The following is a 22,447-nucleotide window of genomic DNA, read 5'->3' on the forward strand; positions in this document are numbered from 1 at the left end:
ACGCCCAGGGAGCGCAGTGCCCGCCATTGGTATAAGCTTCGTCATGATTCGTCAAGTGGAACGTCGCTTAACGTACTGCATGCACTCGAACGACTATTGGAGCCTCTCTCTTTTTCTAGTACTCTCTATCTATGATAGAAGTATCTCTCTATTTTCCATGGTCTCTCCCTAGCTCCCTACCTACTTTCCTCGTTCTCTCTCTCGATTTCTTTCATTACCTTGTATTTTCTCAACTGTAAAAATGTGTGTTTTTTGCCCTAGATCATTGATAATTTACAGTAGCCATTTACTCGTTAACTGATTGCTGCCCAGCGTCCATCATTCAAGGCAGGAAAGATAACGGCCTACGTCCAGTCGCTCTACCGTAGGTATTTAGTTTCAGGCAGGAGTTCAATCGAAGATTAGGAGGCTGGCGATGCTCGACGCTGCAGAGAATCCGTTTTGACGTGCCGGAAACGCCTTTCGAAGTACTACTGCGACTTTCGCTACTGTTACTAACGCTAGTCATTACACAATCGAACGGTTGTTAACTGTTGGGTCTATAGTTTGCTGGTGTAAGAGTGCTAAAAGAAAGAAGCTACGCTGGCTATTGATCTCGTCAGCTGAACCACCATCAGTGCAGCGTTCGCTTGTCGATTCCGGAATCATTTTTTGATCGGTTCGGCATACTTTTGGCTATTGCTGTTGCAGATTATGACGATAATGTCTTATTGTGTTCCGTATCGTTGACGGGTTTCATTCAGCTCAAACTGATGGGAATCGATGTAGCATACAACATGGCGAGCCGACAGCGGATCAACAATGTATGTTGGCGTTCGACGTTTGGAGAAATATTTTTTATCGTTTTACGTTCTCAACTTGGCCTTCGATAAAATCACTATGCCAGCGTATAATGAATGTATAACGCTATCGATATTATTACGGAACTAGTCATTGCACCTTTGTTTTAACATAACTTTTGATCAAGTTGAACTAGGAGACCATTTTGCACACTTTTGTGTTCAGGAGATTCTAATCCCGCGATGCAGCAAGCTTAGTAGCTAAGTCAACACCTTGCCTTGTCTTAGTCGAATAAAACTGGTACACTCAGCCCTTACTGATTTTTGCAATGCAGTGAGAAAACCAATTTAATATTTCCTGCAGTTTAATTAATCATAAATCAATAATTTGTAATAATACTATTATTGCAGAACTTTTTAGTTTTACTGAAATTAATTAAAATATGCGTCCTGTGCCTTATGGTAGATATTTTAAATTTGGAAGTGGTTTAGCACTTGGCGCCATTTTATTAACCTATCGTGCCGTCTAGCAAATACCTAACCTCAGATTCTAAAATATCAAATACGATAGTAAGCGAGTAAGTATCTGTTTTATGTACGAAAGTAAGCCATACATAACTAGAACAATCCATTTATGTCCGATACACACATCCTAACTCAGAAAGGATATGAATTATCCCAGTGAATTTTTTATATGTAAAAAAAACGCAGGGAAAAAAAACGCTTTTCTAGATACCTCGTTAGAAGTGCATATAAATTGTTGATATATCATCTGGCGTAGAAGCCGAAGAAGAAATTCCAGCCGAGAAGTTTATATATCTCGCAACCGTTTCGAAAGAAAATATCTTTCTGCCCCTGTGATACTCAGACAGGAAACGTTCGTGCACATAGCTAATCAAGCCATTTGGAACCTGTAGGATGGAAGTAAATTAACTATTTATTTATTTGGCTTTCAAAAAAAGAATATATGTATATAGAAACCCAAAGCGCTGATTGGTTCAAAAGCTGCTTTTAATTACACGCCAAACATGCTATATTGCCTTTCGCAAAAAAAATTGTAAAGCACTTTTTAAAAAAAAGTCGTGCTAACAATAACGAGGTTGATAACGAATGTGTTATTTCTAACACAGAGATCATCTACTGCGACGATAAAGGTTCCTTACAAGAAAAAACCTGAGAGAGCCCGTCCCTATAGATGGACGCCCATAACCGGGACGGCGATAAGGTACGGATTAAAGGTCGGTAAGCATGCTGACCTAGGCATGAAGCTAACCGAGGCATAGAATTATCGAATCGTCACTTGAGCCTTCCAAAGTGACCTAATTTTCGAGGGTCATCAACGAGTTTCTAGTCCTCAATATTAGGGCCGTGGCTAATCATAATTCGCTATCAATGGGTTAAGCCTTTTGCAATTAAGGACGGTTCAGGTGCATGTCCACCATCAAGAGAATATGCATACAGACAGACAGACACATGGAATAGAAGGAGTACAGGTTAGTCGAAATACTTCCACCAATTATATCCCATTGATTCTAGAAGTACCACTACTGATTAACGGACATCGAAGTCTCCACTCAATACGTGATCAAAAGTCATCGTCTGATAGAGCAATCGCTCAAGAATATGCTGCCGATACCGCAAAGTTGAATTGGCCTGCGTTTATGGAACAATGCCGATTGCATCGATAGAAAGGCTAATTCCTTTTTGTGCTGTGAAGATCGCATAGCGCATCAGTCTAGTGAAAATGTTCGAAACGGTGCATCTTGAGTGTCTAATAGGGCTTGTTAACATTCCCAGTTGAACGCAGGGTATTTATCGACCCGGCATTTGTTGCACAGTAGATATTTGTGTTTGCATCATATTTTTGAATGGCCTGATGTGTTATAGGAAATGCGACGCCGCTAATCCGCCTCAATGGCTACATGTATCGGTCACGTATACTCGCTATTTTGTACCAAAAAGTGTTGATATTCCATTGTTGTCGTGTCATGTTTCGGTTCTCGTAGATTTTTCTTCTTCGTTTTCGAGGTGTACGCCCGTAGCGACAACTTCGAGGAACCCTGTTGTGAAATCATGGCTTGCCCTTGTACACACAGACGTATGTGTACCGATTGTGGAGAAAAACACAAAAGGTCGTGCTGCACCGACCTCATTAACATTTCAAGTTTATCGTTTTGTTGTTGGTTGTGCAACAAAAATAGGAATAACCGCAAGACGTGATGCCAGTAGCAAGGCATGATTGTACTCACTGAAGGTTGAGCACCAACTTAACAACTGAATTTCTAAAAAAAAAGAAACGCTAACACATAGCACAGCCCAGCTGAGAATGGGCTAGTACATAGGTTTTCAGGGTAGCGAACGGAAAGAAGGGATGACATAGAACACCTTCTTTAATAGTCTGCGCAAGAGCCAGTTAGTGCAGCGCATAATGACTGTCTTGAGAGATGATCACCCTGTTCCTGTTTACACGTTTGCCAACGAGTTCAAGCTTGCGGTGCGATTGCTCTTGTCTGTTGATAAAGTAACATGAATGGGTGCTCTTAAGGATGTTCAGGTTCTCCGGAAACTCCCTGTCGTAAGTGGAGGACGTTTTGAAGAAAAGAACCGTGAGGGTTATCACAATGCATCAGCGGAGCGGAGCGATCTGAATGAACAGTTAGCAACGCATGTTAGAAACGTTAAACGAATAATAGATCGTTGGTGGAGGTCTCTGTTGCTGACCCTGCTGAAATAGTAGAATAAAAGCAGTATCGGGCAAGCAGAAAGCAGGTAACCGAAACATTAGCGCTGACACAGTAGCCTTCAGTAGTTGCAGGCAAAACAATGTGGTGAGTGAAGACACCTCGGACTCAATGAAAACATCGCAGACCTAGTGAGGACACCTCAGGCCTATTGCACCGCAAAGAGCCTGTGAAAGGTGTAATCGGTAGCCGGTTGTTGGCCGGTCGGCGACGGTTGAGTCGATTGTACGCATTTACCAATTGCGAAGAGGAAGAATTCAGCTCCATTTTTGAACTGTGGAGTGGGAAGTTGGATAGGGCGAGGGGTTTCGATTCGACTGGGCTGAGCATCTGTGGCAGGAGCTCAGACTCCCAAGAAGTCCCAGCAAGCAGGCCCTTCAAAGTAGAGAAATTCGGACATAGGCAGACGGCACCGACTGCTGCCGAAAACTGACCCACTAAACAGTCGCAGTTGCTGCCAGCATTGTATTCAGTATACTATCGGATGGCAGCCGCAAGTCCCCTCAGTGGTTGGCCCACTAACAGCGTAGCTAGCACGGAGCTATGGAAAAAAGAAAGGAAGAGTACGGCGAGCTTCAAATTGGGCGGTTTGGCGCGGCCATCAGCGGGAGTTATCACAGGGTTAGAGCTGTAAAAGAGACCGCTATTGGGGAATACAGGACGAGCAGGGTGGGCCACGGTCGTTCATGGTCGCAGTCCTGCTTGCATGGCCAGATGGATGGATTAGCATCACAATCGGCTCGAAGGAATGAACGCGCGGGTAGCAGCAATGGCAAGCGCAGCAGCAGGCCACTAGCTGGACGTTAGCGGGCTTCTTGCTCACGGCGACAGCACCGGCACAACGTCCGCACCACACCGCCAGCTGTTGGGCGTCGCCTGCTGCGACTAGAGTACACGATTCTATGGAGGAGGAGAAAGAAGAGGAAAAAGACGGGAGGCCACGAATGTGTAAGGCGGTCTTAGGGGCAAATCTGGATCGGGTATAGGCGACGAAGGTGGGACGCGAAGCGGGGGAACAACAGCATACAGCTTCTAAAGCCTCTAGTCTAGAGAAGAAGACAGGAAAGCCAGGAGAGCGATAGCAGTAAGGCAGAGGACTTTCCTGTATTTGCACGCCAACAAGCGTCGAAGTACCGATGGAAAAGCACAGAGCACACTGTTCCACTCTGACAGCTCGATCGCTCGTCGGCGTGCTGTACGCACGCGGCGATGAAAGCGACCGAGAAAAAACGAGCAAGAGGTGAACGAAAAAGGGGAATGGAGAAGGAAACGACGAATCAAAGGGGAAGATAAAGGGATGTCACGTCGCTGGCTCTCCACATGGCTAACAGCAGGCACCAGCTCTAACACACATAGAAGAAGGCTCAGAAAATTTAGTCTTTCGTGCTTTCGACTCCCATACTTTCACAAAACTGCATAAAACCGGATTGAGGATCTGGGACAGAAGTGGAGTGTAGAAGAAAGAGTTTGCCCCTGGTCTCCATCTGTTTGCCGCTGCAACTTGAGAAAGATGTTTGCTATTTCATTCACAGATAGGAAGCCGCGCTGGAGGCAAGAGACGCTGGAACGAGTTTTAGTATCGACAAATACGAAATAGGACGAGCGGCCAAAAAGTATCAGGAGTTTAAGAAAAAAGTTGAGTGGTAGATGAAGAACAGTACGCACTAGTAAAACCGATGAACCGTTATTTAGTTCAGTTCCACAATAACGTTTTAACAATAAAATTGCTTTCCGAAAATAAATATAGTCCAAGTTTAAGTATATATCACATATGCGATACAGTCGCCATAATTTTATATACAAGATAACATTTTTATTACTCTTTTTTATAAAATATAATCGTATACATCCTTAAGACACTGTCTTGAATTCTATATACTAATAGACACATTTTTTTGTGGCCTTAAATGCAATTTTTTTCAAATTAAATTTTTGCGGAGCATCTCTAGAAGTTAGGTTTATCGTGCATTATTAGCAGATAGAGGCTTTGAGCATTATTTATTATTCCCGGAGCGATCAGCACCTCCGGCAAACAATTCTCGAGCGACTTGCCGACGGCAAACGCGGTCTCTTTTTACATGTTCGTCGCGCGTCCTATCATCAATTTTGCGCCCATACACATGTCTACAAAATGTTTACACATTCGGGTCGACCCCACGCTCGCCTGAAAAAAACGCGCCCCCTCTCCTTCTTTCATCATTACGCCAGAGTCAAAATCGATCCACCATCGCATCGATGCTTCGCCTACCAGCCTGCCTGCCTGCCCCAATGAGCCTTAGCTAACGAAGCATCGATAGCGGGCCTATTCGACCACATGTACAATAACTTGCAAATGGACCATAAATAATATTGTCAGCTTACAAATACATATATGTGTGTGCGTGTGTGTATATGCTTGTTTTGTATATTCAGACCGGCTGTCGTCCGGTAGGTCGAGTTCAGGACTATGAACTTAAGTAGGAGCAGCTCGTAGTGACGGCTCCTGCCATAGCTAACGGCAGACCCGCTTTTCATAAGCAAATACAATTTTAAGGCACTGCATAGCCATAGCAGTAAGCGGTTAGTTTTTTTCAGCGGCAGTTTATTATTGTTCGATTCTATTTTATTATTCATCACTGTCTACGACTAATAACGTTCACCTCTTCGACGGCTTAGCTCACCTCAACGAGGTCTCTTTCTCTCTCTCCAGCCTGCTCTTTGCATCCTGTGCTTCCCACAGTTCAACCATCCCCATAGAGCAGTTCAGCCACCGTACCGAGTGCCTTCAGATAATAAGAACGATGTCACCTTCGTGAGTCCCATGTATACTATTATTATGGCTATTTAGCTTCGTCTTTGGACTAATTATAGTTGCAAACGTTATTTTGGATAGAGTGCGCGTTGATGGGCGCATAAGTAAGATACCATTTAAAGGTAGACATACTATTGACATAATGCCATTTCTGACCGTGCTGTGTAATGGTCCTGTCAGTGGCTGCAACAGCACAGAATCCTGGGGATTGTCAGAAAATTAGGCCATATATACCTATACTCTGTCAGTAAGGAATCTACACTTAAATATAAGATATCGCAATGTTGCACCTGTATTTCAATCCATCTCATCACTGATTTGTAACGGCAAAAGGGGAGAAGACTTCCCGCAGTAAAGCGAAGCTAATGAAGGGGATAGAGAAAATATTAGGTTCTGAAATATGTGAAGTATAAATAGTAGGGTGTTTTTTGTTTTTATCAAAAAGCTAAAGTCGCATGAATACAATGAAACATAGCTAAAAAAAAAATTATCGCCATTCTTGAATGGATGGTCAGGTGAACGTCGATTTACTATTGGCCTCAAACAGTGAGCGGTGGCCATTGGTCCTGTAGGACCTGTGGACTGAGCAGAGGCGATATTTGCATGCAGTTAATTATGTCTCGGGATCGGAACCTCTACTTTGGACGAAACTTTTCCGTTACGGGTTACAATAATCTGAAATTGTTTTTTGGTTAACATTAACCGCTTCTTGCCACTTTAGCGGCCCAAGGGAAATTTAGCCTAATACAAAATCACTTAAATAGATCTGACTGAAATGAAAGTACCTTTTCACACGGAATCGGCTGAAACGCCTAACGTCTTCCTTTATTAAATCACCTAATAGTGCCGTCAATAGATTTCGATGACAAACCAGTTCCAAGCTTCATGTGATGATAATCGAGTGAAATCTCTGTGCATGCCACAGGTACCCACCGTTCGGTCAAGTATTGAAGCATTACGCCTGTTTTGCTGAGATAATCGTCACCAGCTTAGCCACTGGTCTAATAGCCAAGAAAAAAACGATGCATTCGATGGCAGTCAGTGCCGTCGAGAGTTTTGTAAACGCAAACAGACGGTCCCACTGCTGTTGTGCACCTGACGTCGGAGGCCTGAGCATGTAATCACAGCCATGGCTTCACATCGTTGGCTTCGTATGATGGACCTTAACCCGGGCTGTCTCACACAAAAGGTACGCAGACACACGTACGTAATAAACGTACCGAAAAAAACAACATAGGGAGACATACGACAAGCGATAGGGCGGAAAAGAAGAAGAACAGCTTTCTCTTTTCAGTCTTGAGATGCTTTTCGCCTTAAGGACAAACGAGGTCGTCTTTCTTCACAGCCATTTTTTCCCCAGCCATTGTTTTGTCTTGCTTATCTTTCACTTCGGTTTCTACATCCTTTTTAGATTTTTCCGTGAAGCCTTTCATTATTGTAGGATAGTCCGACAAAGCACTGCTGGTAACCGTTCTGCTTCCAATAGGCCTTGTTGCTGCTGCAAGACTAAGTAATCGGAGGTCTTTATCTCCGGCTGCCTGATCGCGTCCGGAGCAATACTTGCGGATGACGGTCTTGAAGACCGTCCCTACAGAACAGAAGCGTAGATAGATAGATAGATAGATAGACAGACAGAAGCCTCGATTCTACCGTCGCGTCGGACGCCGCAAAAACAGAATTATCCCACCGTCGCCACTGTGTTCAGTGTAATGTAGGAGGGGCAAACCTGAAATTTTACTTCCACCGGTCGAGCACGACGACTCGAATGGTGGTGCCAGGCGCGAAGAGCTTTTTTTTCGCTGCTGTACGGCGGTGCCAGTGCCAATCGCGACTGCGACAACAGTTGCAGCGCCGTCTATGGGGGATGGTCGCGAAATGGCCCATGTAACGCGATTCCTACCTCTGCTGTCTGCGAGAATAAGACCTCTCAATCCATGTAACTAGAACAGCAAACTCAAATTTGATGCCCGCTCGTTGACCAGCAGCGAACTACAGTAGAAACGAAATCCAACTACTGCTTCTTCCAAGATGTTGCTTTCATCTAGCAACTCGAGCATCGACGATGATAGGATTCATTTGCCGTCCTGCTGGGCGACACACAGCGTAAGCCCAAGTCAGGCCGAACTCGCTGTTGCTGGAGCACACTTCTATGGCTATACCTGTGGTAGATGACCGTCCTGAATGGAAGTTCGGAAACTAATCAGCTTTGACCGTACCATCACCACTGCTACAACCAGCATGAGAACGCCAGAGACCAGAACCGTACGGGTGGATATATCCGCGGCTATAAATAGCTACGAGGATATTTAGTCTGAATCATACGGGCTGTCCAAATAAGTAAAATCATATATGCTTGTATATGAGAAAATCATATTTTACTTTCATGATGATTTCAAATAAACGGTGAAACTGACTGAAACAAATGACGATTTAAAGAGGAGCAGATATCGAACACGGTGCACTCATCATGTTCCGCTATTTCGCATAACCCCAACTTGCTGATGTTCAATAAGAAATTTTGAAATTCTAATTTGTCTTCTTCAATAGACCTGGTAACTCTTCATTTTTCAGCTTCGGTTATACGCCAGCGTACTTGCGCTATCTACCGAAACGAGTGACTGCAATTTATGTAATATTAAAGCACGTGGATAATATTTTTTGGAAAATGCAACGCTTATGTTTTTCTTAAAAAGTACGCTTTGTTAAAAAAAATTCTGCTTTTGAATTTCCGTATAATTTAGTCGTCCTGCTATTCGACCTGTGAATTAAGTTTCTCATTATTACTATTTGCTTTGGTGTAGAGCCAGCTTGTTTGCCTTTTGTCCTGTTATCACCATGGTTAGGTTCTGTTGATTCGGAACGGGGCTGCTCCGCCATATACCAACATATCAATATGTTCGTTCTTTGCCCGTGATACAGTATCGTTATTGTATGACGGGCATGTATCGTATTGGAACAAAATAGCATGTACCATCAAAAAGTGACAACATAAACTACTTTTACTAATCCATCAATGAGATACGCTAATGATCATTGCTCAGCGTTTACGCGACACCAGCAGCAGTTCTAACAACACAAAATTGTATTGATCTATTTATTACGGGATAGTCCGCCATAGCTGGTATGTCGTTGACCGTTGCCATTGGCCTGACCGATAGTAGTCGAAGATAGACACCGTAGACATAATCGCCTTTATACACATCAACGTGACCACAAACTCAGCTCTACAGCCGAAAAGGATCTCTTAGTTGGTAACAACAATGACATGATTATCTATTGGTACCTAAATGTAGCGTAGACGATGGTGACGTTTGTGCTTGCTGTCTTTGCCAGCGATTTCGCTAGACATAGCATTCAGACAATTAAACTTTATGATAGAATTCTCTTTCTACTTTTCACACCTGATTTCCGGATAGATTATGCTTTCTTTCCCGTTTGTGTTCGCTCCGATCGAAAAAAGGGTTCCGCACGCGGGCCGTATTGCGCATTACGGCGTTCACTTCGAAGAGTGCTAATGGAACCGTTCTTGAGTTTGGCCCTTACCTCTATAGGGTACGGCCCAGCTGGCGTAGGTCTATTCTGTCGAAGGTCCACTCGTTTAGGCCTGTTCACTACAGTAACACTCTGTCGCACTGTATTGTTGACCTTCACGGAACGCGACGCCTTTGTCGACGGCGGCTGCTGGCGCTAGAGGTAATGAGGATAGCCAAAGAACATTGTGTGCTCGTCCACTGGGCGGCCGCAACACGAAAGAAAAGGCCCAGGCCCCGGAGGTTAGAACCATCTGTTCAACAGAGTACGAATCTTCAGCGAAGACAGCTTCGTAGTAAGAATACGCTCTATAGCCACGCGGCATCTTGTCGTTCTACCAACGTACCGTAAGAGGACAGTATCGAGAACTCTATCGATGTACTTCTGGTTATATTTTTTATGCATAAGGGCTTAACTCGCTAGTCAGGATCCTTTAATGAGAAGAATAACGCTCTCGTTATAAACAAACACTGAAAACCTTAATAAGAGCTTGGCTGGCAAAGGCTATTTAATATTTTAGTATCCGATATGTAAAGCTATGAATAGGTAATACCTAGAAGAAGGCCCCGGTTTTGTTGCCTATACACCAGCTAATTAACAACTCATACTGATCAAGTAAAGTTGAAGAACAAAAACAGGTTCATGTAGCATGAAGCGATACTGAAGTGAATAAACCGAGATAAACGTTCAATGGCGAATTTAACAAGATCGAAATAGACGGCCACGCTCGATTGCATCACGTTGCGCCATGTTCGCTTCGTTCAAAAAGGCCTTGAGAAGACGTAGGCTTGCATGAAGCCCTCATGCTTGCTTCAGTAGCGGAGTAATTAAATAGAATATATTCAATGTCTAGTAGTACGTACTTCGGTCGAGTGCCATCTGAGCTTCTTCTGTGGATTTTCATTACGCAGACAAGCGTTCTTAGGAGCCGTATGTTCTAGCCAAGTTCACCTGCCTTCGTCGGTGTCGGTATTGCTCGAGAGCTTCACATATAGAGCAACAACGACTCTGGCTGATCTAACTGTGTGGGTCTATAAGATAGCCTTATTTCTAGATCACAAATCTAGTAAAATTACATGCTGCTTTGTTTGTTAGGGGCTCACAAAATTCACGTGAACTATTAAGACGTCAGTACCGAGAATGAGCGACAATAAATAGTCTGCTATTAAACTCACTGTAGTCAATGGTGACCGGCTGCTACTTCGATGTCTTAAATCCCTACGAAATTTTAGGATAGAGCGATTATTTTCGCATCGCATCACAGTAAAAACAGCTAGGACTTGTACCTCGTTGAAAAGCCGCGAATTTTGAAACCATTGTTGTCGTACATCAAGTTTTTCTCCATGTCGAGAAATTTTAAACAGTTAATGATATAATAGACTATGACGAGTTCGGCATGTTTCAAACATTGCATTGCATAGAGCGTACGATAACAAATGTTGTGAACCACATCACAAACGATGTCATACTACCAGTAGGGTAAACCTGAAAGATCCCAATATATATTACGTATGCTACAACTGCGTGACAGACCTGCAAAGAGAGGAATTGCGTTTTGTGTGAGCAAATTTTGCAGGCAGAGACAGGCTTCTCTGTCCATATGGCCTGTATGCGTACATATGCTGCTAGGTCGACTGCGACAGCAAGCGGCACAAAAAGAGTTACCTCTTTTGATTTTATGGAGGAAGATGTTTCGCTTGTTCTAAATCGCTGCACTGGATTATGACACCGAGACCCGATGGAGCAGTTTCGAGGCGACACACGAATCGTCACATATTGCAGAAGTGTATTGTTCGAGGGGGTTAGCCCTAGCGCCAGACGGCAACGTTGACACGAGCAAAGAAGGTAGACCTTTGCGTAGCAAGATCGATGTACGGTAGATGTCTCCCTATGCATACGGATGGGCTATGCCTTCGCATACCAAAATCACGTAGGTTAGGCACAGCCGAAGATGGCGAGGCACAATGTAGAACCCGCAGCTCAGCGCGCGTACTAAGCATGTACCTTTGACAGCAGATATGTTGTGCGTTCCCGTGTCGGATGGTGATACCGTATCGGCCGGGTATTTGATATCACTGTCCTTGATTCGACGATTTCTGTCTTGCGTTCAGAGTTTGACGCTTCGCTATTCACTTTTTTTTTCTCTGCTCCGTCCTTAGTTCTTCTTTTGCTCGTGGAAGAAGGCGTGGCTTTTCGACAATAACACGACGGCGGAACTGAGCGTGACCACATCGAACCATCGGAAGCGAGCGAGAAACAGCTACAGGCTAACCTATAACGGACCAATATGGAGCCATGGAGCCGTCTAGCCTACTACTATGGTCTGTTCGCTAGACGACGATTGTCGTTAGTAATGTGAAAGGCTGCTGTGTACTACCCCCCCCCCCCCCCCCCCTACTTTCTCTCTTCGTTTTTCGCACCCTCCTCGTTTTATCGCCGACATCGTAGGCCATATCCGATTATTTCCACTTCTTCCCGTTACTCTTTCTCCCGCACGGGTCACATAGGCAGCCGTGTACCGCTCCACTATCTCTGTCCTTTGCCATGTGTTTCTCTATCAGTTCCCTGTTTCTTTCTCGCCCCGTTTATTTCTTCCTTATTGGTCAACAGCAGCATGACAGTCTTCTTTTCCGTTTCGTCTACCATAAAACTCGTCACAGACGTGAGCTCAGACCCGTCATCCCTTCATTCATTGAGCGGCGAGTGAGGGGTTATGTTGGGTAGGGCTCGATGGGGAACAATAGCTTGATCGGGAGCGTTACAGTAACGCAGTTGGACGTTTACACGCCCAACGGTGATCTCTAGGCGACAACGTTGGAAACCAAACGACGGGTAGAAGGGTGCGCGACGAGGCAGGGGGGATGGGGGAAAATCTCGAATCTCAGCGACAAGAGGTGAAAGAGGTGAGAAATGGATAGCAAAGGGCACTTCGGTCCCTTGCTTCGTAGCCTGAATCATCGCTGTTAGCAGCCGGCGAAGAGAGATCGGGGAAAAAGGGAGAAAGAGCGATAAAGATCGTCCCAGAACACTCTAGCGACGGGAGGAGTGGCGGCAGCAGCAGCAGCAGCGACGACAACGACGGCAGCGAAAAACAGCAAAGCACAACCAGTACGAAGGGTAGTCAAACAGAAGAAGAATAAGCTGCAAGAACAACTAGCCGAAGGGGTGCAAGCACGGGGCATGTGAACGATTCAAAGGGACATCGAGGGAAACACAGGGCGACCGTCGAAACGGACGAAGCACGTTCTCTAATGGCCTGTTTCTTTGGCCCGCCGTGACTGTCTCTTCTCAGTGTGCCTCTCTGATACTCTTCGGCATCTTCCTTTGTTATTATTCGTAGGGCTTGCTGCTTTCTGCTCTTTGCTTGCAAGCATTGCCAGAGCTAGCCTGGAATACTGATAATGGCCAGCACATACGTACAAAACGGCGGTAAACTAGCGCACACCCTATCGTAGCAGTAACAAATAGCAACCAACAACGTTTCGTTCAGTAGAAAATTTGAAGCTGACGAAGTATCGAGAGGAATGGTCTAGACGTACCGTATAATACTATGCACATATTGGTAAAGTAACAATGAAGACAATAATGTATAGTATTATTATATAAATTGATTTCACCATTTTCCTTTTAGCTAAAACTGGGAAAATCGATTTTCAATACGAGAAAAGGAGATAAGATTTTATTAAAAAATAAGCCGGGACTACTAGTGAAGCTTAGATCTAAAAATAAAAAAAAAAACTTGAGCCTTGCCTTACTCGACCCGTTCCGAAAAAAAGCTGCGTCTCTTCGGTAATCTCTAGAGTTTATTTGTTGCGTGTTTTGCCGGCATATTCTGAGGATACTAAGTGGTTCTGACAATCTATATATTTAACTCTGAATAGAGAAAAAACATACTATGCTAGTTAGACAAGAGCATTGTTCTAATTTTTACCAGGCGATATAGTGAAACCAGCTTCACTATGCTTCTATATTCAAGTCTAATTTTTTGAAAAAATCTCTCTTGCGACGTCTGGTTACTAGCTGCGTTTTACCCGTAACCTCATTAAGGTGTGAAACACTAACGGGTCGCTGTAAGTTATTCCAAAGTATTTAAAATGATCATATACAACAATATATATCGCTTTCTATAGATAAAAAAAAGATCAATACCGGGCCTTCTGTATGCGCCCGTTGTAACAGAACCGTCGTCTATTTAGCGTATGCTAATCAGCGATCTTTGTAGTCCTTACGTAGGATTTAGTCAGATATAATAACAGCAGCGATCGGGGCCCTTCGTCGCTTGTCCTGTCAGCTGGTCGATTCGATTCTTTGGTTCTTAAATTTCTCTCCTAGTTGAAATTGTATCACAACAGAATGGCCGGCGAAATCAAACGAAGACCACTGCCAAGTCCTGGCAGCAGCGTCTTACGGTTATGAGAATTTGGTCAAGGCCGAGGTAAGAGGAACGTTAACTGCCGCTGTCAGCGTTGTGGTCGCGTCATCGCCAGAACGAAAACTCCTTTGAGACTGAACGAGGGTTCAGGCAATACGATAGATAGATATGCGCTGATCAAGTGGCGCTTGCCTTGTTAATACCGATTATCAACTCGACTGCTTCGTTGTGCTCCTTCCTAACTGTCGGACGGATTACGAACACCTCACGACAATGACAAAAATCTGGCGTATGCGATACAGCACTGTAGTTCAGAGCCCAGTGAGTCTGAATGAATGCTTCATTCGACCATAGTTTTTTCTGAAAAAATTGCCTTCGATTATGATTGTACGCATCAACGAGATTTTGGTTCTTTGTCTATTTATAGTCGCCTATGCGGTATTATTGCTGTATAATATTAAGCGTAGAAAATTAGGACAAAAGATCTACGCATTTCACGAATATATAAAGCGTCTCATAGACCGCACTATTAGAGGTCGGGTTACGTCTTAAGTGGGAATTTCAGGTTTAAAAAGCTGAGTGCATAGGAAAAGAGCTATTTAGAAGCATAATAATTCCGAAGATAAGGCACACGAAGAAGTTATGCGCGCGTAATAATAGAATTGATCCTGCTGTGACCAACACGGACCTTCGAAATATAAAAGCGAATGTAGCCAAAGGTGAACAGCATCTATCTAGACATAGAAAAAACCTCTTCCTTTTTTTAGAAAAGCAATGAATAAATTATTAGGTTTTAAAAACATCAATAGAAAAGAAAATGTAAGTGAGATCCGAAAAGCGAACCTAACACGGTAGAACGGTATTTAGGCGCGAGCAAAACCTAACTGCTTTCAAATCACTCACTTCCCTATTTTCGTCGATCCGTTATAGGCAGCCGTCGTCCGAACCGACATGCGTTTTCGAGTGTAAAAGGCAAGACTTTAGAAAATGTAGACTCCTAAATAACTAGGTAATCAATTAAGTGTTAATTACAGACGTAACGTCGAAAAACTTCGATATATGCATACTTTAAGAACATCCCTATACAGATTCCATATTGAGCTATAGAAATGTGACCGCTTGGCTGATACAATAATAGCAGCTGTACCGACGACAGCAACGCAGGCAGCAATGGTCCAGCTCATGTCTAAATATAGAACTAATTGAGATGAGAGGGAGAAGCGGTCGAAAAGAGAACGAAGAAACAGAGCGAACGAAAGGAAAGAATAACGACGGTAGAGTAGAGGGGCCTAAACGTACAAATTCCATGCCGGCTGCCGCGCCAACACCTATAGGAGCAATGAAAGCGTCACACGAAACGAAACTAGCATCGGCGGTGGGACGAGCATGAACTGCTGAAACTATAGGACAAAGAGAGCAGCAATGAAACTGAAAGGTCTACCAGTTTCACTAGGCCTTCCAGTAGAAATGGCCGTGACGACAGAGGCAGCCAAATGTAGGTTTCAGATCCGTGATGGCAGCAGACTTTCACCCAGCGCAACGATGCCGAACGATTTGATCTCATCAGCATCTTTCGTTCCACCCTTCGCATTTGATGCCGATGCGGATTCGAAGGCAGAAAGGTACAAACCAGTGAATAACAAGCAACAATACGAAGAAGGGTAAAAGGTGGACGGGGGTGAGGGAACCTACGAGGGGACGACAAATCTATGAGGACGGACGGACGGACGGACGGAAGGAAGGATGGATCTCGGAAAAAGCGAGGCCGCAATCGATATCGTTTATCTTTTCACTAGGCCTCGTAGCTGCCATGGTAGGACTATATAATCTCTGTAACCGTGTCTCTTTTGTACTCTTATTGTTTTTCGTTGTTAGTTGTGCGTGTGTGCCCAGTAGCTATTATGTTGCGTAAAACTTCAGTTAGCCACCTGCGTTTTCCGGTCAGTAACTGCGGCTAAAAGGAAGAACGTAAAGCTTACAACTCAAAGAGGCAAAGGGATGGAAAACGACCAAGCACTGACGGCTGTCCTAGGCCGCACAGCACCTCAAACGTCACAACAAAGCATGGCTACCGAAATAGCCAGGACAGGATGCAGACCAACAGAACGGACGATATCGCGTTCTCTATGTTTTCGAACTTTCTCAGTTTGCGTTAATGAGCCTCTTGCATTCTTTTGCTGCTGCTGCTGCTACTTCTTTTTCTACTACTGATAAAGGCAATCATTCTGCTGGTGACTGGCACTGTCGAAACTCGTGACCGGCCAATAGGCAATGTGCGTGATTTATACGAGTATAAATCTGTTTGACGATGCAGACAGGGGTAGGTAAAAAGCGTGATTCCGCATACGCGAGACCTGCTGGTTCAGTGTATCAGTCACAGGTCGCTGGCTCCGGCCATGCCAGCGAAATTTGCTATATGACGGATGCGATTAAATGAAGAAGCAAATTAATACGACGTATAATCATGTTTATACTAGAAGTTATCGTAATGAAGGCAGGAACGCCGCGGCTGAGCTATCTTAGGCCTATGCTGTCACAAAAAGTTAAATCTTCTCGATGGTTTAGTAGTAACGTTTGGCTGCCGACAAATATCAGGGACACATGGTTTGACTCACATGAAGGGCTAACGACATAGGACTCGAAGCCTGCACTCGATATAGATAGCAATAATACAAATAATAGTGGCTGCAGGGATAGGAAATCGCAGTTCATTACAATGACAACTGGCTGTGAGGATCAGTTTATTAAGTAGTGCCTATGAGTATGAACGACTTTCTGAAATTGTGAATGACACCGCGATTGCTTCTAGAACTAAGAGTTCTAACAACAGCATCTGTAAATAGCACTGGATTTCAGTCAGTGGGATCGAAGAGAGGAAGATCAGGAGCCTGACCTGAGCATGCATTGTTGTATAGGGAATAAGTCGTCCACTGAAATGTTTGCTACCGGAACAGGGAAATGACTTTCGTTCACGTCAACGACAACACGCAGATTTGCGTGATCCTGATTGACCTTTGTATGTATGTCAGGTGCGCCGAAAGCTATTTGACTATATTGTATAATAGATCGCAGTTCAGCCCAAGATGGTTGGCCTCCACTTTGCCTACAGCTTGCTCAGTCAGAAGACTGACCGTGGATGACAGTGACGACCACACAAAAGGCATAAATTAAAAGGGGGTTCGGGACAAGTTTTGTGTCTCTATGGCATACATTTTAGCCGAATGAAGCGGTCGTCTCCTTTTTTCAATATTAATATAGGTAGGTTATTCACCTACACCCTTCTAGCAGCCACCTAAACCGACTAATTGGTGATTTTCCCATTTGTTGATTAACTATGCGTTCCTTCTAAGAGAACATAGAAAACGAGCGATTCCTTAAAGGGCCTATTCCCATAAAATACATATTGCTTTTACCGTTGTCTAGGAGAGTGCTCGTTTCCTCACGGAGAACATGTAATTTCAGTTGGCCTACTCGTACTCGTAAAGCAAGGTTCGGCTCGAGTCATCCTCAACATGACCAAACAATGGCAGAACTAGAAATAAAAACAAACCTTTTTCTTTTGAAGGACAAAGCAATCTTTCAGATAGGCTAAATAAATACATACTACGGAATCTGTTTGAACGCATCAAAGGTTTAATACACGGGATATTTATTATAGATCGACGTGATAAAAGATAGCGATTCTTTTATAGCAGTTCAAGTGGAGTGCGATCGCTAAGACATACTTTCCTAGAGATTTAATACACCCGAGTTGAGATACGGTTTTGGAGGCAAAAACTGTAAGGTGTCAACATATTTGGGATTAGTAGTACATTTATTTGCTATAAACCCGTATCTTTCCATCAAGTAGATTCGTTTATGTGCAGAGTATGCTTTCAACGGAAATTGCAACCTCATTTAGTTAAAGCCAGCAGAGCTCGAAAAGCTTCAGAATTCGATGGAGCTCATGAAGCTAGTACTCCTCTTCGAATACTGAACTGATTGTGTCAGTTATATATATATACCCTTGACAGGTGACTACTGATTGCGATCAGTTCAACTGACGTGACCGGCACATCAGTCACGCACAGATATTATTGCATAATCACGCTTCTTTATTTAATCAGCTTTATCATGTAGACTATGTCATTTCATAATACGTATTTACTATCATACGTATATTGTACATTCGTTGTTTATATGGAGAGGTTTTTATTAACTGATTTTCGTCCGGTTTCTTTAATTGACATGACGCTACATACCGCTCGTATTATACGGAAGTTCTCCGTGAATCAAACTTATCACTACGAATCGTCAACCTCTTATTCGCGGATAGCGCGAAAATGTCCTTCTGATCCTTTTTGTACCAGGGGCATGTCGTACCACGAAACACTGACAGCTTGAGGCCAATGCCTGTACACATTGGGTTTGGAAGCATCAAATCGTCACGTGATCACATTAAACGAAGATGAGCAACGTAACTTTTAGACTTCAGCCGGCACCATCGTACGCAGCAGCAACGACAGTAGCAGCAATCGAAACGTCACAGCCGAAGGGTTACTTTTCGGTCTCTCCTCCCCCCGGTTCTTCCTTATTATTGATATCTACGGAAAAACAAAAGACATGCACGCCAGACACTATAAATGTCGATGTTGATATAGTTAGCGTAAACACAACTGCGATAGACTTTCGAAGCATCTGGCCCGGAGTGCAGACGATGTTCGTTAAATCATTCAGACACGTCAGTGGAGCGTGTTTTGTGTCTCTGTTCTTGAAAGTTCGGATAAAGGGAAAACGCTGAGCTAGGGGATGCGGAGTGGGGTAGACAGCTGCTGAATAGAGAAACAGAAGAGCCAGTACCCGAGGCTGTTGGAAGATTAGAGAAAAGAGGTCAGAAAGAATGGCCTAAGCGAGGACCTAAGAGCGGACTGCCTATTCATACAATGACCATTCCATCAGCGATACGGAATCGCAGCAGAGGCCATCATCCGATGCACGAGAATGGCTCCGTCAGAAACAAAGATGATGCTGAAACTTGATGTTCATTTGGAGATGCATTCTTGTGTTACTTGCTCTCGCTCTCGGAGATGTCAATGACGCAAACCCCAAAAGATTTATTGGTTGATTCGTTTTGGCTTTGCCCCGCCGTGTGACTGTACTGCGTGTGGTTGAAAGCTTCGAAAACTGTGCCTAGAAGCGATAGAAGAACCCGTCAATCGGTTGGCTTTTTCGCCTGCTGTTTATAACAGAACCAAGGGTACTTTGATTCTATTGAAAACTAAATACTGCATGTAAGTACTGTAAATAAAATGTACTAAAGACTGTTTTCACTCATTACAATCTACGCTATAAAAATTTTTCTAATTCTTTAAAAAGTTAAGATAACTAGCACTGAGGCTTCGATCCTGCTCGAAATCCGCGTTCTCTTTAATTGGATGAAGTAGAGAGTAAACTTAAATCTCATTTACGGCGTGACAACTTGTTAGGGATCTTGTCGGCAAACATGATGACATCCGTGGCAAGGAGATCCTACGGACTGCCTTAACGTAAATACTTAATAATGCTAGATATAGGTCGAGCTTTGATCGAAGCGAAAATTACCGCTTTCAGCTATCGGGGCCGTGATATTGCGAAGAACAGTATCGTCCCATGATAAATCAACGGATCTTTTTATGTCATACACATAATAAACAACCTGAAATTGATTAGTGGCGGTTATACTAGTATCAAAAACATATTGAAATAGTCATGTGACTGAATTGTGACAACGGCAGAGCTCGCTATTGTTTTCACATTTAGCCAGTTCGTCCTCCCTAAATCCACGAAGAGACCTGCTCGACATTTGCAGGTTTGTTTCCGGTGATCGTCACCGTTATTCTACGAAATCGATGTCCTACGCATCGAGTTCGAAGGACATTTTTTTCTGCTTGAAACTTTTCAAGTTTCGTCACGTGATAGGGAAACCCGCTACTAGCATTGTGCCGTATTTATACGCATCACCGACCAGATGAGATTTTCGATAAAAGCATCGTTGGATTGTCGTGTTCCATCACGTGCCTATGAGCTTTCCACTGCCACTGGGTCATTGCAACTATCATAAGAATTAGAATAACTTTCGCTACCATGGCTACAGAAATTGATCGGCATGTTTATGTAATCCGTACACAGCCGGACAACAACACAAAATCACTTTACCGGAGATCGTTATTGTTTGCTATCAATGAGTAAGTAATCCCCCCAGTCCCCGCAGAAAAAAGCGGCTGTGCCGACGAAGTCAAGCTGATTGCTACTTACGATTAAGAATATTGTTAGCAATAAATATTCTATAGAGCGTACTTTTCAGGCTAGGCTAACTGGTTCTCAATTATTTGGAGAAACGTGAATTAGAAATATCGGTAAATCGAAATGAAAATTTTGTATAAAAGTATCGTTTATAAACACGATGATGAGTATAAACCTGTACCGAAAAATCCTTCTATTACATATAGTTTCACCCGACATATATGTGGGCTTACCGTCGAGGTCGTTTGTCAGTTTGATGTTTTCGAAAAGATTCATTAGCGCTTCCGAACCGTCGATGCGTGCGTCGCTATTGTCTCTTCCAACATATTCGTAAATGAAGTCCTAGCTGAAGTTTTCGTTTCCTTATGACAAGCTCCGCATTTTACATATATACTTTTCTAAGCAAGCGCATCTGCGTGTAACCCACAACTTCTAAAATAATCTACAAAATATGAATTTGAAGCCTATATTGATCAAGCCTAACAAAGGAACATGTCCGAAATTTCGCTCACATTAGTAACTGCTGGAGTCGATCCAGATAGCCCGAATCTGTCAGAAATATCTATGCGTAAAAATAAACAGTCAAATTAGCGCGTTCAAGTTGGCAGACCATCCAACTCGTTCGTTGGCTGCTGTGTCCTCTATGTAGCGTTCACTCGTCACAATATCTTTTTTAAAGGTTCTTCGCTGCTTTCTTCGCTGTGGCGCTCTCAAACATGTAGTCCCAATAGAAACATTATTGACAAAGTCGATCTTTTCTTTTTCTATTTCGTCGCCCTTTGAGATTCTTCAGCTTTGCCTTTGCTCTCCCGCCTCTCGCTCTCTCTGTCAGTGACACGGACTTTTACAGGCTGGTCTTTGATCGCCACTGGTGACGAAGTCACGAAGAGGTAGCTCGTGTCGCGCAGTCATCTCTCCACTAAAAGATCGTACCGTGATACCATAGAGCTTTTTGAGTTCGAGCCAGCAGCGAACGATCCCGTTTACGAACCTCAGGAACCAGAAGTTGAACGGAAACTACCACTCAAAAGTTTAGCGTGGGCAGCGCCTGCTAATATGGGTTACCCTATTTGTCCGGACTGTCGATGGGTCGCCGAGGCTTCACGCCTCGTTCCAGCCGGCGACTGCTGCCCTTTTGTGGATGGGCACTATTCCCTACGCCATTGACCCGGAGGCAACAGTGATCGTGCGAATGGTGACTGGTGCATTGAACCCGCTATCGTGTTCGCGGCTGATTCGGGCGTTTAAGTTGAAATGATCTGATAGAAATTATTCCTAAGGTCGATTTATGCTGCTGGCATAGTTAACTGGTTCCACTGACCAACCTATGAAGGCAATGATCTGGATTCGATCGATTTGTGTTCGCATTCAATACGAATAGAAAAATTATACATAAGCGGTGTAAAGTTGGCATTTTTTTGTGTAATATTTATTTCGTCCTGTCGGCCATCACACGCAGACCCGTACCGTGTCAAGCAACCGTGTTTGCTCATGCAATGCCGAACTAGAATCTATAGAGTTGCCAAAAGTAGAACGGATCTTTTCGAAATGCTTTAGTTTGCTTCAGTCATTCATATGCGTGTAAATTGCTGCTGGAATATAAAATACCTCAAACACATCGTAGGACACAGGCTATAGAATACAGGCAGGCCATTTGCCTGCGCATTGCGAAAAAGAGTACATCACCTTCTTGTCCAGGATAATACAAAACGGTGTGGTGCCGCATTAAAGACCTCGACGATGCGAGGTGGCTTTTGAGTAACGATTTTGTCTTATGATCTCTTCGACGATAAAGCCGGTTTGCCTTTAAGAACACAATTTATGGCAGAAATTTTCATTCGGAGTTTGTTATTGACTTGGCATTGGTATAGGGCAACGACGACCTTCAAGAGGTAATATGTTGCTGTATAAAAATTTGTTATATCTAGTCGTTTAATCGAGATAATCGCGCGCGTCTTTAGTGACAAATATA

At 43.7% G+C, this 22,447-nt stretch overlaps 1 protein-coding gene across 6 annotated transcripts in view; it reads left to right on the forward strand.

Annotated features, from left to right (window-relative positions):
- Positions 1-353: 353 nt before the first annotated feature.
- The window catches only part of LOC147757539 (uncharacterized), a 35,373-nt gene continuing 13,279 nt past the window's right edge, over positions 354-22,447 (forward strand). The window contains exons 1-3 of one of the 6 annotated variants that reach the window (XM_086979747.1): positions 368-803; positions 1,910-2,004; positions 7,237-7,500. In XM_086979747.1, coding sequence (XP_086835873.1) covers positions 753-803; positions 1,910-2,004; positions 7,237-7,432 — 342 coding nt within the window. In that variant the 5' untranslated portion in view covers positions 368-752 and the 3' untranslated portion in view covers positions 7,433-7,500. Of the gene's footprint in view, positions 804-1,909; positions 2,005-2,093; positions 2,273-2,319; positions 2,588-7,236; positions 7,501-22,447 lie in introns of those variants that run through there. The other 5 variants (XM_086979746.1, XR_015320753.1, XR_015320754.1 and 2 more) reach the window with 5 other exon arrangements.

This window comes from Varroa destructor, unplaced genomic scaffold, assembly GCF_002443255.2.
Source record: "Varroa destructor unplaced genomic scaffold, Vdes_3.0 BEIS01000002.1, whole genome shotgun sequence".
In the NCBI taxonomy this organism is placed as follows: domain Eukaryota; kingdom Metazoa; phylum Arthropoda; class Arachnida; order Mesostigmata; family Varroidae; genus Varroa; species Varroa destructor.